Below are 14,763 nucleotides of genomic sequence, written 5' to 3'. Positions count from 1 at the left end.
AAAAGGCTTTGTCTGTAGCAGATTTATTCTGAGGCCTATATATATATATATATATATATATATACACACGGAAGAAAACTAGAACAGAACGCGTTAGAAGTCCCAGCAATTGGCCTCCTGTTCCGTAGACGAAGCGTCCTCCTGGGAAGCGGCTGCGCTCAGGTTAGTCCTCTAGCTGCGGAGCTACATCGTCAGAACGCAGCGGTTAGATGACATTGTACGGGGGGGGTGCAGACACGGTCGGCTCCTATGGGTGGCTCTTCTTCAACGCAATTGCCGCTAGAGTCCAGCGAAAAAGCCGTTCTGAGAGGGGTCAGTCCTGTCTGTCCGGCCGGCCTTCGCCCCTTTCCCTGGCAGGGGAGTTGTGGAATACTTTGGGGGGTAACGTATGAACAGACGGTCCTCCTCCCTCTTGATCCAGCGCAGGAGTTTGGTTATGACGTTAATTGCACCCACTTTGGTCACCAAGGAGCTGAACGCCGTGTACAGTTCAAACTTGCTAGTGACCTACACAGAGAGAGAGACTATGAGCAGAATATACCAATAATAAGTACAGTGTAATTACCAGTCCCACATGTTACGTGTGAAATCAAACCGGTCACCGTTATTTACAGAGCTCAGTCATAGTAAAAAAAACTAATTGTCCTTTTTTAAATGCATTTTAAATCTGTTCCTGAAAAGGTTTAAGCTGCTAATAGAAGCACTGATTTACTGGTTTTAGACTGCAGTGTCCCCCCAATTGCTGCGCAATGAATCCATAATGACAATAGTGTTCATTCCAGCACCTGTCACAACCTGTGCAGTTCCTCTTTACAGCCTGGGGTGTCCATCTCTGCTCTGGTGCTTCTAGCACACTAAGCTGATACAACAAACTGCTGGTATACAGACCAGAGTGTGCTAGAAGCAGAGAGCGACACCCCTGGCAGCAAAGAGGAACTACATTGGTTCTGACGATGCTGGAATGAGCACTATGACAAATCACATTCATCTGGTTTTAACGAACAGCAGGGCTGGCGTAAAATCTGGTTGGCCGAGGTGCGAACTGCCGCGGTGTATGGCGCTAATCAGGCCCCACAGGATCCGGTCATTTGGCCTATTAGCGGGGAATCGGTATGAAATACCGCCGGTTCGATTCCCGGCAGCGCCTGGCCGACAACAGCAGAGTTCCCGGCAGCGGAAGCTCGACAGCGCTGGAAATCCCGATCGTGGATAGGTAAGTACTAACTAACCTAACCCCCTAACCCTCCTTAGGGGTGCCTAACCTCCCCCCCAAGTGCCTAACCCTAATCCCCCCCTTCCCCGCTGCCTAAACCTAAGTCCCCCGGGGGGGAGGGGTGCCTAACCCTAAGTCCCCCCCGGGAGTGCCTAACCCTAACCCTCCCTCCCCCTAGCCTAACCCTCCCGGGGGGGTGCCTAACCCTAAGTCCCCCCCGGGGGTGCCTAACCCTAACCCTCCTTCCCCCAAGCCTAACCCTAACCCTCCCGGGGGGTGCCTACCCTTAGTCCCCCCCGGGTGCCCTAAACCTAACCCTCCCCCCCCCCGCGGCGCCCGGCATCCCTTCGATCGGGATGCCGGGCGCCTGTCTCCCAGCGTCGGGGAAATGTCAGGCGTCTACATCTAGATGCCCGGCATTTCATCCCTCGCCGGGATATGACAGTCGGGAAGCCGGCTGCCGGTATTAAGGCAGCCGGCTTCCCGATTGTATACCTTTAGGGGAACAGCGTAAAAAGTACAACATTGAGGGGTACTAAGCTTTGGAGAGGGATAAAGTGGATGGAGATAAAAGTACCAATCAATCAACTCCTGTCACTTTACACACTGTTTGAAAATGACAGTTAGAAGTGAACTGGTTGGTACTTTCTCTCTCTCCAAGGCTTAGTGTACAGACCCCTATAATACACCATATCCAGGTTAGTTTCCTCTACATCAGTGGTGTCAAACTCGGGCCCTCCAGCTGTAGTGGAACTACACATCCCAGCATGCAGTGCCACAATGTTGCTATTAGGGCATGCTAAAACTGTGGCAGGGCATGCTGGGATATGTAGTCCCACAAAAAGTTGAAGAGCCCGAGTTTGACACCACTGCTCTACATCAACACATATCACGCTGGCAGTGAACACTTCTTAGAGATCATTACGTCCTATTCACCTATAACAGTCCCAGCACGTCCTGGTCAGTCTCCTCGTAGGGGTAGATTTTGTGAAGCTTCTAAAACAGACAAGTGGAGGTCGGTGGGATACGTTCAGAACTCCGGTGGTCATAATGCCAACGCCAGCATCCCGACCGCCGGGATCTTGAAGGTAAGTACTGAAGTTGGGCACTAGGGGGAGGGTTAGGTACTAAGGGGGGAGGTTAGGTTTAGGCACCGGGGAGGAAGGGTTACTTTACCTAGAGGTGCCGGATTGTAACCTGGTCGGGATGCCGGCATCAGGATTCTGAACGCCCGGATCTGAGCGCCAGCATCCCGTACCCAACCTGGTGGTAATACCCATAGCAACCAATCAGATTCTGTCTGTCATTTTCCAGAATGCAATAGAGAAATGATAGCTACAATCTGATGGGTCGCTATGGGCAACGCCACCACATTTTAGAAGCTTTAGTAAATCTACCCCACAGTATTAGCAGCCCAGTGTCCCCCAAATTTGTGCCGGCTTTCTAACCAATCTTTAACCCAACCACAACCCCCGAAACAGAAGATAAATCACCCAGGCCAGCAGCGTCTCCTTCTCGGCCACGTGGTAGATGAGTCGCAGCGGACGCACAGAGCTGTGGATGCGGCAGTGGAGGTACCGGTACAAATCGTACAGTCTCTGGCGCTCTTCCTGACTGGAGTACGGGCCGTCCGACTCGGGGCTGCGGGAGGTGGAGGAGGAAGACAGGTAAAACTTTATGTCCTCACAGAAGGGGGTGTGCGTTACTCTCTGGCTAGATTACGATGTTTCAGTCCAAGGCGTGGGACTTACATATAGGCCTCAGAACACAACCCCTCCAACCCCCTTTTAAAGTTGTTTTTAACTAAAAAAGACAAACAAAACCATTAACCTTCATAGTAAGCAATGAAAGAACAAATGCCGACTCGAACATTGGACAAGTGCAGTCTCATGCAGTCACGGCTCTTTGCAGCGTCTCCTGGGAAGGCGAGTATCCAGACGATATGCTCCACGTGCGATATTGTCTAGTGTTTGCCGTGCAGTGCCGGGCTCAATGTCGTTCCCAAATTTTTATCGTTCAGTGCCTGCGCCCTCCCTCATCCCCGAATTTGCAGAACCTGACAATATCGTCAGGTTGTCCTGCAAGTACGGGTGATGAAAGACATCGCCAACGACCTGCGGGAGCGCGCCTCGCCGGTTGTTGACGGCATGCTCACTAGACGATATTGCGGATGATAACGATATCGTTCAGATCGTCCAATTTATCGTCTAGTGGATACCCGCCTTTACACGGCTACAACTTCACTTCATACCGGGAACGCATAGCGCAGCTCATGGATTAGGGACCTACTGGCGATCCTGCTGTGTACAAAGTTTTGGAGGGGAGGCGAGAGCCCAGACTGACATCTTTTATAACTGAAATGGATGTGTCGGCTGCCTGTGGGTTACAGCAACTTTAATGTAGGTTATTTTTCTAGCAGAAAGCAGGAGAAAAGTTCACAACAATAAAGTACAATATTATATTTTAGTTGGGACCCAACTGGGTGCAAATGTGGATCGGCCCAGAAGTCCTCAGTTCCCAACTAACACATTATTGGAACCAGATGATGATTAGTGCGGGCAGCAAGTCTGACTGTATGATAAAACTACAAGTCCCAGCATACCCTCCTACCGATCAGCTGGTTGGCCAGGCCTGCTGCAAATGGTCATCGTCTGCCCATGCTAATGATGTCCTGTCTGGCCTCCCCTGGAACTTTCAGATGTTCCCTACTATGTGTCTGGGTTAGATCGGTCCTGGTGAGCTGCTTCACTCTCTGGGCCTAATTCAGACCCGTTCGCTAGGCTGCGTTCGCACGTAGTCTGCCGATGTTTGCAATCTGTGCATGCATACATTACGCAGTGCGCGAACTAGTCCATGCGATCGGGAAACGTTCGCACCCTGTACACAGACGCTCAGCAAGCATGAGTGACAGGACGAGCCGTTTGTGGGTGGTGACGGGGGGTGGTCGATGGTAACGGGGGTGTGGTGGTGCAAACCGAGGCGTGTCTGTGCGTCTTAACGCCGTTTCAGGGGCGTGCATAATGAAGACGCATCGCCAGCGTACACGTCACATGGCTGAAATACACACAGCAGCACTCGCAGTGCTTGCGGTAGGGTAGGGTCAGCCACAGGGGCTGCGTATGGGTCCGATGTCAGTCGATGTTACCGATTGTTTAATACACTTCTTGGAGATGACGTATGTTACTAAGGGCTGGTGGGCGTCTAATTACATACAGCGATCGCACGGCAAAACATAGGGGGCGTGCTAATGTATTGCTAGTGATCGAAGCAATTGCATACTTTGGATGCGGACAGCTGCGTGCGAACGCAGCCTTGCGACCAGGTCTGAATCAGGCCCTCTGTGTTGCTCCCAGTTTTCCACCAGTAAAAAAAAAAAAAAAATCGGGCTGGAATTGAAACAGTTTTTCATATCTTTGCTCCCCCCCGCCTCGCCTGCTAATTAGTTGAGTTACAACTGGGACCTTCCAAGAACCAAGCTTCAAGACACTGTTTAAGACATCCTGACCTCGATCTACAGGTGGGCGAGCGCGGGCTGCTCGCAACGCTCCAGCTGGGCGGCAGGATCATTAAGCCACACGTGGGACACTTCCTGGCTTCACTACAGCCTGCTGTGCCAATCACAAATGACTACAGAGGCTTGCCGCCGTCATCTTCTGACCGTGCTTGCCGATGTTCCCGATAATGGCCCTGGTGATTACAACAATATCCAGCATTATGGTGATCTTGGGAGCGGGGACACTGACCTCCGGTCGTGCCGCAGTTTGCGTGGTCATCTGTAGGATGACTAAAATGGAGAGATGAGGCAGCCTTCAGAAGGTTTATAACTGCAACTATGGGCAGGAGAACGATTCTTATTCATATGTCTCATTAGGCAGATAATAATGACCATTTCTCCCCCATCATATTCATAAGCAGGGGAGGTTCAATTCAGAATCTGTATGATTTACCTCCGGCCGCATGCCGACAGCGGAAGGCCGGCAGTGAAGATCCCGACAGGTAAGTATTTTTTCTATTTACTAACCTAACCTCCCCCCCCCCTAACCCTCCCTTAGGGGTGCCTAACCCTATCCTCCCCCCCAAGTGCCTAACCCTAATCCCCACTCTAAGTGCCTAAACCTAACCACTTCTTCCCCGCTGCCTAACCCCAAGTCTCCCAGTGGGGTGCCTAACCATAACCTCCCCCCGGGGGTGCCTAACCCTAACCCCCCCCCTTCCACCTGCCTAACCCTAACCTCCCGGGGGAACGCCGGTCATTAGAAACTTGCCTGGATTAGACAGTCGGGATGCCGACGGTCGGCATTTAGACCGTCGGCATCCCGACTGCATCCCGTTCAATTCAGTGCGATGACACGTTCCGGAAGTGCATATCACGCCCACTGGCATTATAAGTTTTCCCTCACGCCACTATGGGGTTGGCCTAATAATTCGGTCGCCCAGGTGGAACAGTAGGAGCGGCCCGCGCTCGGCCACTTGTAGATGGAGGTCAGGATGTCTTATACAGTGTCTGGCCCCTTTCTTGAAGCTTGGTTTATTGGAAGGTCCCATTTGTGACGCACCTAATTAGCAGTAGAGGGGGGCAAACATAATTAAAAATGTCACAATTCCAGCCTGTTTTTACTGGTGGCAAACAGGAGCAACACGGAGAGCTAAGCAGCTGGCCAGACCGATCTAATCCAGCTGCCGAGGAGGGGGAGGGATTCAATTCAGTGCGATGGACGCCATGTGCTGTTCCGGAAGGGCACATTGCTCCCACCGCCATCGCAAGTTTTCCCTCACAGCCACAGAGTAGTGAGGGAAGACTTGCGATGTCGACCCTACCGTATATGGCCAATATGTGCACATTGAATTGAAAACCAACCATGACATTCCAAGGTCAGTTGAAGCTTCAATATTAATGTGACCTATTTACCCTTAGAAAGCTCAGACTGACCTCTGTTTGCCGACTAAAATACCTTGTAAATTGGGGGAGCTGTTGGTAGGTGTCGGGGATGTCCAGAGGTTTGTACACAAAGTGCAGCAGCTCAGGGATCCCAACAAGAGAGACACTGTACGAGCAGCTCCGGAGAGCCCCGGCCAAGGCCTGCAAAGAGTTCTGCGCCTCCATGGCCTCCTGGATCTTCTTCTTGCAGCCGGACACGGCATAGAAGGATTCCTTATCGGTAGAAAGCAGCACCAAGCACACGGTGCACTGGGGGTCTAAGTAGGAGATATAAGCATAAAAGTAACCATCGGGGTTAAAGCGGGGGAGGCAGATAGGAGTCCAGATCTCGCCGGCCTGGAAGGCAGAGGAAGCACCGATGAGGTTCAGCAGGAGGTGGAGGTCGGCAGGGTCCAGGCGGCAGTCCTCGATGACCGCCCGCTCCTGCACCACAGTCACAAGCTGCTGCTCCGCTACTAAAATGGAGAAGACCAAATTCGGAGTGATGGCCTTGGTGAGCATGGAGCTCAGCGAGTCCCGGAGAGGGCTGGGTAACGCCACGCACTGCACAGCGCCCAGGAGAAAGCCGGGATCAGTATCTAACAAGTCCAAGAGGCTGTCCAGAATCTTCTCGGAGCCGGCGAGGAGACGTCGCAGATCGTAGTTCTTCTTGCGCTCAAAGATCCGAGCTACACTGGCTTGGGTCAGCATGCTAATGATCTGGTAGTACACGTACTGTAGCTCCCGTCTCAGCTGCTCCTCCGATTGGGGGGCCCGGGATACGGACACCAGCACCAGCGGCCCCTGCTGCAGGAAGACCACCTTCTGTTTGTCTGTGGAAAAAAAGCCAAAATTAGAAATCGGTTCTCGCAACAGACATCCCCAATAACACAACATCACTGTTAGTGGTACGATATAGTGGTAATTCTCGCACCGATCCTTAGGCATCACCGTCAGCCAGGAGCATCCCACAACAGCCTATCGGACAGGGTTGAAAATCTCGATTTAAAAAAAGTTATATTATCTACCTGGCCCTGCAAAATCACTGGAATCCCCTGTAAGGGGAATGACACTTTCTCTTTCTAGCCCTCATTTAGAGGCGGTCGCAAGAAGCGACCGCTCGTTCTGAATGAGTGCGACCGACCAGGTTGATGGTCGCGATGGTCAAGACCATCGGGTTTGCGACGGGACCCTAAGGTTGGGTCTCGGCAACCGCAAGCCCCAGGGAGCTTCCTGCTCTGATCAAGCAGGAAGCTCCCCACTGACATCACTGCTGATGTCAGTGCGGCCGCCCACAAAACATTTGTGTAGCCACCCCCCCGCCCACAAAACGGGGCGAGCTGTCGATCAACATCGACAGCCGCCCCTTTGGTAGTGAGCTCCGGAGCGAGAGAATTTCTCTCTCGCTCCGGGGCTTGCTCACGCGCAGTGCGGCCGCTGCGCATGCGCAGGGCCTTACAGTCAACCTGCTTGCGAGCGCTCAGCGCTTGCGACCGGGTCTGAATGAGACCCTCTGTTTTTTACTGGTCAAGGATTCAAACAGCATCACTTCATAGCAGAGGATACACCAAAGTGCTTATACAATATCCCAATGATGGAAGGGACGATGCTGTCTGAATCGAACGGCGCCTCTGTGTGTACACTCTGTGTAACGCATGCGCCGTAGCGCTTTCCGACATTTTTTTGCTCATGTGCAAATGCAAGTAATCGCTCAACTACGTGAACATCATTGTGTGCGGCTCTATTTAGAAAGTGAATGTTATAAAACTATTTGCTATGAAGGTACGACATGCCAAACACAAGAGATATATAATGATTACGTGCGCTATCAGCAGACAGAGGAATGATGTAAAAAGAAAGAATCGTAAAGAGACAAACGTAACAACAAAATAGGCAAGTTGCACTGTGCCGATAGTCGGCTTGATTCAACCTGAGAGTTCCAAACCGGTTCTCAAATATCAGCTTCCCATGTCTGTTTATAGGAGTCTAGAATTGTTGGATAACGCTACTAATCCATATACTGCATGGAACATGATGGAACGATCTAAGAGGGCTCGTTGGATCACTCACTTGTCAGTTCTCCCATTTTAGCAATGTAATCTTCCTCTCTCCCGTCCCACCCTTACTCTACTATCCCACCCTTACTCTCTCTCTCTCTCTCTCTCCCCCGTCCCACCCTTACTCTCTCTCCCTCTCTCCCATCCCACCCTTACTCTCTCTCCCGTCCCACCCTTACTCTCTCTCTTTCTCTCTCTCTCTCCCGTCCCACCCTTACTCTTCCTCTCTCCCATCCCACCCTTACTCTCTCTCCCGTCCCACCCTTACTCTACTATCCCACCCTTACTCTACTATCCCACCCTTACTCTCCCTCTCTCCCATCCCACCCTTACTCTACTATCCCACCCTTACTCTCCCTCTCTCCCGTCCCACCCTTACTCTCCCTCTCTCCCGTCCCACCCTTACGCTCCCTCTCTCCCGTCCCATCCTTTCTCTCTCCCGTCCCATCCTTACTCTCCCTATCTCCCGTCCCACCCTTACTCTCCCATCCCACCCTTACTCTCCATCTCTCCCGTCCCACCCTTACGCTCCCTCTCTCTCGTCCCACCCTTACGCTCCTACTCTCCCGTCCCACCCTTACGCTCCTACTCTCCCGTCCCACCCTTACTCTACTATCCCACTCTTACTCTCCCGTCCCACTCTTACTCTCCATCTCTCCCGTCCCACCCTTACCCTCCCTCCCTCCCGTCCCACCCTTACCCTCCCTCCCTCCCGTCCCACCCTTACTCTCCCCCTCTCCCGTCCCACCCTTACAGCACCAGAGGATAAACTTCTCTATATATAGGGGGTTAAGGACGTCACATACCTGAATGGATGGAACGGATACAGTTATTTCCACTCTGGACAAAACTGACCAGTGCCATCATAACACCCATGGTGGAAGACAGGGCCTCCTCATTGCCATAACGGGAGTAAATGGGCTTTCCGGCCTCACTCAAAACAAATACGTGCTTGCGTTTCGTGCGCCAGCTCTCCGCTGTGACGTCCTCCTCACGCTGGACAGAGGTAGATGGCGGGGATACCTCAGAAGTTACTCCTCCAACAACGGAGGAAATACTGGTAAAGTCTCCGGAGTCCTCGAATGTATTATCCGTCGAGGCGGAATCGGTTAAGTCCTTGACGTCATCCTCACATTTCGCAGCTGTAGGCCCAGGCTCAGAGTCCGTAACATCCAGTTTGGTCACATTAGCAGAACCATCTAGTGGCGGCTCGTCCATGTCCCCGGTCACCTTTTCAGAAGCCTGTCTGAAGTCATGATCTACCCTAGTCTCCTCGTTGTTTGTCTCGGAATTCCCCTCTGAATCAACCTGTAAAGACCTCGGTAACAAGTTGTCATCGAAAACAGCAGTTCCCTGCTCTCTATGTGCCTCTGCCAAGAGCGATGAGCCATCCTGGGCCATGCCTTCAACCATATCAACCCTATCCTGTATGGAGTCACCATCTACAGTGATCACCTTGATGTCCAACTGTGAAGCCCCATCTGATAGGACATCAATGGGGACTTCCTTTAAGTCTTCCTCCTCCAAAGTGCTCTGCTCGAAGACAATTGCAATCTGCTCTTTACCATCAGCTCCGTTACAGTCTAGAGGCTCATGGGAACTGCGCCCAGGCTCGTGTTGCCGAAACTGTGTGACCTCCTGTGTATTAGGGAAATCAAGGGTCGATGTCATTGTGGGTGGGTGTTCAGCATTGGTGGGACTTTCCTGAAGACCTGTTGAGAAATAAATATAAAATAATCAGTCTCTCTGTACTCAGGAGTATAGCTTATAGATGATGGTTGTTGACTGATTATTAAACTACCCCAGCCTAGGAATCAAAACAGCAGATGGTTTATATCTACTGCCTATATGCCGAAGAGGCAGCCATTTTGTAGGCTGAACCAATGACTTCACGAGGCGAGGATACAACTCATGCCTCAATGATGTCACTATTCCCTAATTAACAGACAGGATGAATATTGGCTTAGTCCACAAAATGGATGCCAGCACTGTTTATACTAGACTGTAATATCTTCTGAGCAGACCCTTATCTCTCTGTACCAGTGTGTGTAGCTATATGGAATAATTTTAACTGCACTGGGGAATGTTCTGAGACAAGTTTAGGCTGCAGACATCACCGAATACTTCTTAAGTTTAGAGTGCACTAACGGAAGCTTTTGTGGCGAGTTAGGCCAGACGATGGCATTCTGGTATTGACTAAATATTGAGTAATATTACAGTTTTGGAGAAGTTGCTTTAAGGCTGTTACATGACAATTAGAACTAAAATTTCCCAATAGCCTTAATGATGTGGACAACGGGGTGTAAGACACAGTGGCAGGAAGTCGTCGTAATCACACCACATTATCTTTTATTACACACCATGAGGGCAGCCATATTGGAAAGCTACAGCCTATAAACTTGCAGTCTCCATTTTATATAGTGTCATTTCACCAACTTTATAACCACAGCTCAAAAAATGAAATGTACACAATTGGTGTCCACAAACCGTTCTATCCAGCTATTCGATTGTCCCTAGAGGAAAGGTACATAAGAACTTGATACCCTTCTCCGCCAAATCATATCCACTGGAGTTCTGAAAGCCTAGTACAATGGCTTGCCAGACCAGCCACTAGGACCAGATTGGCACACATGCAGTCAGCTGTAAGCAGGCCGCACGTGAGCCGATCCAACCACTCATTCCACAAAAGGCAAACTCATTGGATTCATTGGCTGCTTGGATGGAGGAGAGGGAATTGGCTCCCACCTCTGTAATAATCTGGGGGAAAGCACAGCTCAGCACCTCTCCCAAACAGGGACAGCTGTCTAATATCTGACCCAGTCATTAATCTCCCATCCATTACCTCTCACCAACTCCTCCTCTTTCCCGTAATCAAGATATGGCGTTTCCGATTCTTCCGCCATCATCCCCACATCTCTGTCGGCCTCTAACGGTGTAAATAGATACAAAAAAACATGTTCAATCGACATCAGTGTCTGACAATGACTGCAACTATCTTATAATCACATAGAAGAAAACTCTTATTATAGTTCTAAAGACGACATCGCAACCACCGGCCTCAATAACCAATGGAGGCACCAACTTGCTTAGTGGTCGGTTTCTGCACAAGCGATAACTACCTGAGCCAGGTACAGACTGAGGCCCTGATTCAGAGCTGGACACTCTGACAGCGCTCGCTCTGAATCAGGGCCGTCCCTCTGAATTTAAGAGCGGCCTCCTGGCCACTTGCATAGCTGTGGGTAACCACCCACAGCTTTAGCGAGCGGCCAAAATGATGGTCGCGATGGTCAAGACCATCGCGACCATCGGGCTTGAGACGAGACCCTTGCGGTAGGGTCTCGTTGCCGCAAGCCCTGGAGTGCTTTCGGCTCTATCAGAGCCAAAATCACTCCCACTGACATCACTTGTGATGTCAGTGGGGCCGGCCCCAGACGGTAGGCGTTCCCATGGGAACGCCTCCGTCTGGGCAGCCACACCCCCGGCGCGTCCACCAAAGGGGGCGTGCTATCACTCACCATCAACAGCACGCCCCCTTTGGTGCGAGACCCATAACGACGGCTTGGCCGTCGATATTCGGGTCTCGCGCATGCGCACAACGGAGCCGCCTCTGTTGTGCGCATGCGCACTTGGCCAACATAGACCCGCTTGCGAGCGCTTAGCGCTCGCGAGCGGGTCTTAATTAGGCCCTGAGCACCGTTTAGAGAGTGAAGCTGTCAATGAACCCTTACCTTTCACCTATGTGTCTTTACCATATATACGGTCTCCACTTACATCTCATTTTGCTGGAGCCATTGGCATTAGTCAGGAAATGCATGCAGCACTTTTGCGAGCCAATTTTGGTGCCATAATTCAGAGGTGCAGGCAAATATGGCCGTTGTTCTCATTACTGGTAATGTGCGTAAAGCTACCACGGAGACTAGAGGCCCATTTAACCGGACCCTATATATCAAGTCTCTCCCTTACTTAGATTATTACTTTATTAAGTGCAACTAAAAACTTTAAAACTGATTTTTCTATTACACTAATTTTCTAGCCAAATAAAAGTCGCCAGGATTCAGTAAAGACCGTTAATATATCTGTATTTACTACTAGCGGCAATATCCCACACTTTATCCATACCTTTAACGAGAGCAGCAACAATATTCCCACAAATTGATAATTAAGCCCATCAAATCTCTAGACACTTATGACATCATCGATTCGATTAGAGTATCACGCTTTGGTGATGTCACCAGTTCCTAGTCAATAGTTAGGTTAAATAGTGACCAAAACCACAGACCGGCCGTGCTCACCTGCTCACCACCACTCGCGGACTGAGGGCAGAAAACCAACAACAGAGTATAGACTGTACAAAACATATCAGTGCCAAACCCATCAGTTAATATAAGACACGAGTGCACATCAGTCTCCTGCAGAGAGCAGCGGAACAAATAGAAGTCACATGAAGCCTGGGACATGCTCTGAGGCACAAAAAAACAACTCCCTTGTCTCCATGGATTCAGCACCGGGAACAGCTGCAGAAAGCAAAAATTCTGCATAATCACACTGGGCAATGACAGCAACACAGAGCCTGGCAAAGTCCTGAGCAAGTCTGCAAGATACACCAACGCAGAGCCTGGCAAAGTCCTGAGCAAGTCTGCAAGATGCACCAACGCAGAACCTGGCAAAGTCCTGGGCATGTCTGCAAGATGCACCAAGGCAGAACCTGGCAAAGTCCTGGGCATGTCTGCAAGATGCACCAACACAGAGCCTGGCAAAGTCCTGGGCAAGTCTGCAAGATGCACCAACACAGAGCTTGGCAAAGTCCTAGGAAAGTCTGCAAGATGCACCAACGCAGAACCTGGCAAAGTCCTGGGCATGTCTGCAAGATGCACCTACACAGAACAAGAGAGAGCCAACATGCACACCAGCAGGGGCCACAACTCATATACAGTATAGAGCAGGGACGGGGAACCCCACGCCCGGGGCCTGTATAAGGCCCCGGGAGTCATTTGGTCTGGTCCTCACAGCTTTTTTCTGCTAGCCTCATCTGGCCAGCAGGGTGCCCAGAATCTATGCAGCAGTGCCGTCTGGAGCATCCTTAAGACACTTCAGACGGTCACATCGCTGCCCTTACAGCTCTCCGGAGCATCCTCAGGATGCTCTGGGTATTGCTGTTATCAACGGCGATTGTGGCCCTGCCCTGTGTGATGTTACATTGAGGAACCGCGGCCTGCACTGGACCCGCAAATTATGTTATATATATCAAAATGGCCCTCGACAGAAAAAAGGTTCCCCACCCCTGGTATAGAGGATATGAGATTGTGTATATATATATATATATATATATATATATATATATATACAGTCAGGTCCATAAATATTGGGACATTGACAGAATTTTCAGATTTTGGCCTCTATTCACCACCACAATGGAATAGCCCACACCTGTCCATGAAATAGCTTTTGAGTTGATAGTCCCATTACTTTTGGCCCCTTAAAAAGTGGGAGGCACATATAGAAACCGTTGTAATTCCTACACCGTTCACCTGATTTGGATGTAATTACCCTCAAATTAAATCTGAAAGTCTGCAGGTAAAGCACATCTTGTTTGTTTCATTTCAAAGCCATTGTGGTGGTGAATAGAGGCCAAAATATGAAAATTCTGTCAATGTCCCAATATTTATGCACCTGACTGTATATGTAGAAATGATAGTAAATACTGCACAAAACATACAAATCCCTGTTGAGTCCTGTGGGGTGTAAGATGAATTCATAGGGGTCGATCCTATTAGCCGCAATGATCTCGCCAGCGCAAGTCATCGCGGCAATGGCCGGACTTTACGGCAGCCTGGATTCGCGGAATTTTGTTCGCAGCCCCATAGGGTTGCGATCAAAATTCAGCGAATTCGGGCTCAGAGTGGGCCGCGAAGGGTGGCAGGTGCTGGCCGTTGCCGGCGTTTTAACACCGTTGCAACAGCAACTCGCACCTAATTGGATTGACCCCTTATACAGTATATTATACAGATTTGTTGACGATACTCGGCAAGCTCCACTGGGGCAGGGACTGATGTGAATGGTAAGATATTCTCTATAAAGCGCTGCGGAATATGTGTGCGCTATATAAATAACTGGTAATAAATAATAAATAAAAAAATAAATCACCTTTGCATGCAGCTATTATTTTCTGTCGCTCTCCCTGGGGTCAGTACAACCAGCATAATGTTATATAAAGCTATAAAGGTATGCAGTGTAATCTTAATATAAAGTAAGTTGATAAATAAATAGCACTATTATTATTGGAAGTTGAGGTAATGGTACCTGCACCGTTTAGTATGCCTGCTCTTAGATATACATGGGGGAGTATATGAGCTGCTGCACTTACATAATACACACCCCATCACACACTGTATACAGTACACACACAGCCCCCCTTATATACATCTTTCCCTCTCCCCATATACCGGACATGGGGGCTCCTGCGTGCCCGCGCACCGCCGCTCAGCCTCGGCCCCGGGGACGCGCACCACCGATTTGCTGCTGTTGCACTTGCACAGGAGACGGTGAGGGGGCGTGGACAGCGACAACGAATCCTT

General features: G+C 50.3%; 1 protein-coding gene across 1 annotated transcript; it reads right to left on the bottom strand.

The window, feature by feature from the left end:
* Positions 1-7: 7 nt before the first annotated feature.
* LOC148542352 (vacuolar fusion protein MON1 homolog B-like) lies at positions 8-14,763 on the bottom strand. The gene is made up of 6 exons (XM_088470466.1): positions 14,632-14,763; positions 11,031-11,114; positions 8,995-9,900; positions 6,166-6,964; positions 2,707-2,854; positions 8-507 (listed from the first exon to the last, which is right to left on the bottom strand). The coding sequence occupies exons 1-6, from the start codon at positions 14,636-14,638 to the stop codon at positions 280-282; spliced, it is 2,172 nt and encodes a 723-aa protein (XP_088326592.1). The 5' UTR covers positions 14,639-14,763; the 3' UTR covers positions 8-279.

This window comes from Taudactylus pleione, unplaced genomic scaffold (genome assembly GCF_031769625.1).
Source record: "Taudactylus pleione unplaced genomic scaffold, aTauple2 ptg000013l, whole genome shotgun sequence".
In the NCBI taxonomy this organism is placed as follows: Eukaryota; Metazoa; Chordata; class Amphibia; order Anura; family Myobatrachidae; genus Taudactylus; species Taudactylus pleione.
Note: the sequence above shows the minus strand (reverse complement) of the source record. Positions and strands in the feature narration are given on the sequence as shown.

Coding starts and splice junctions, on each gene's coding strand:
- LOC148542352 (XM_088470466.1), bottom strand. Junction 9,901..11,030: donor AGAGGAGGAGTTGGTGAGAG/GTAATGGATGGG, acceptor ATTTCTCAACAG/GTCTTCAGGAAAGTCCCACC. Junction 508..2,706: donor AGGAGACGCTGCTGGCCTGG/GTGATTTATCTT, acceptor CTCTCTGTGTAG/GTCACTAGCAAGTTTGAACT.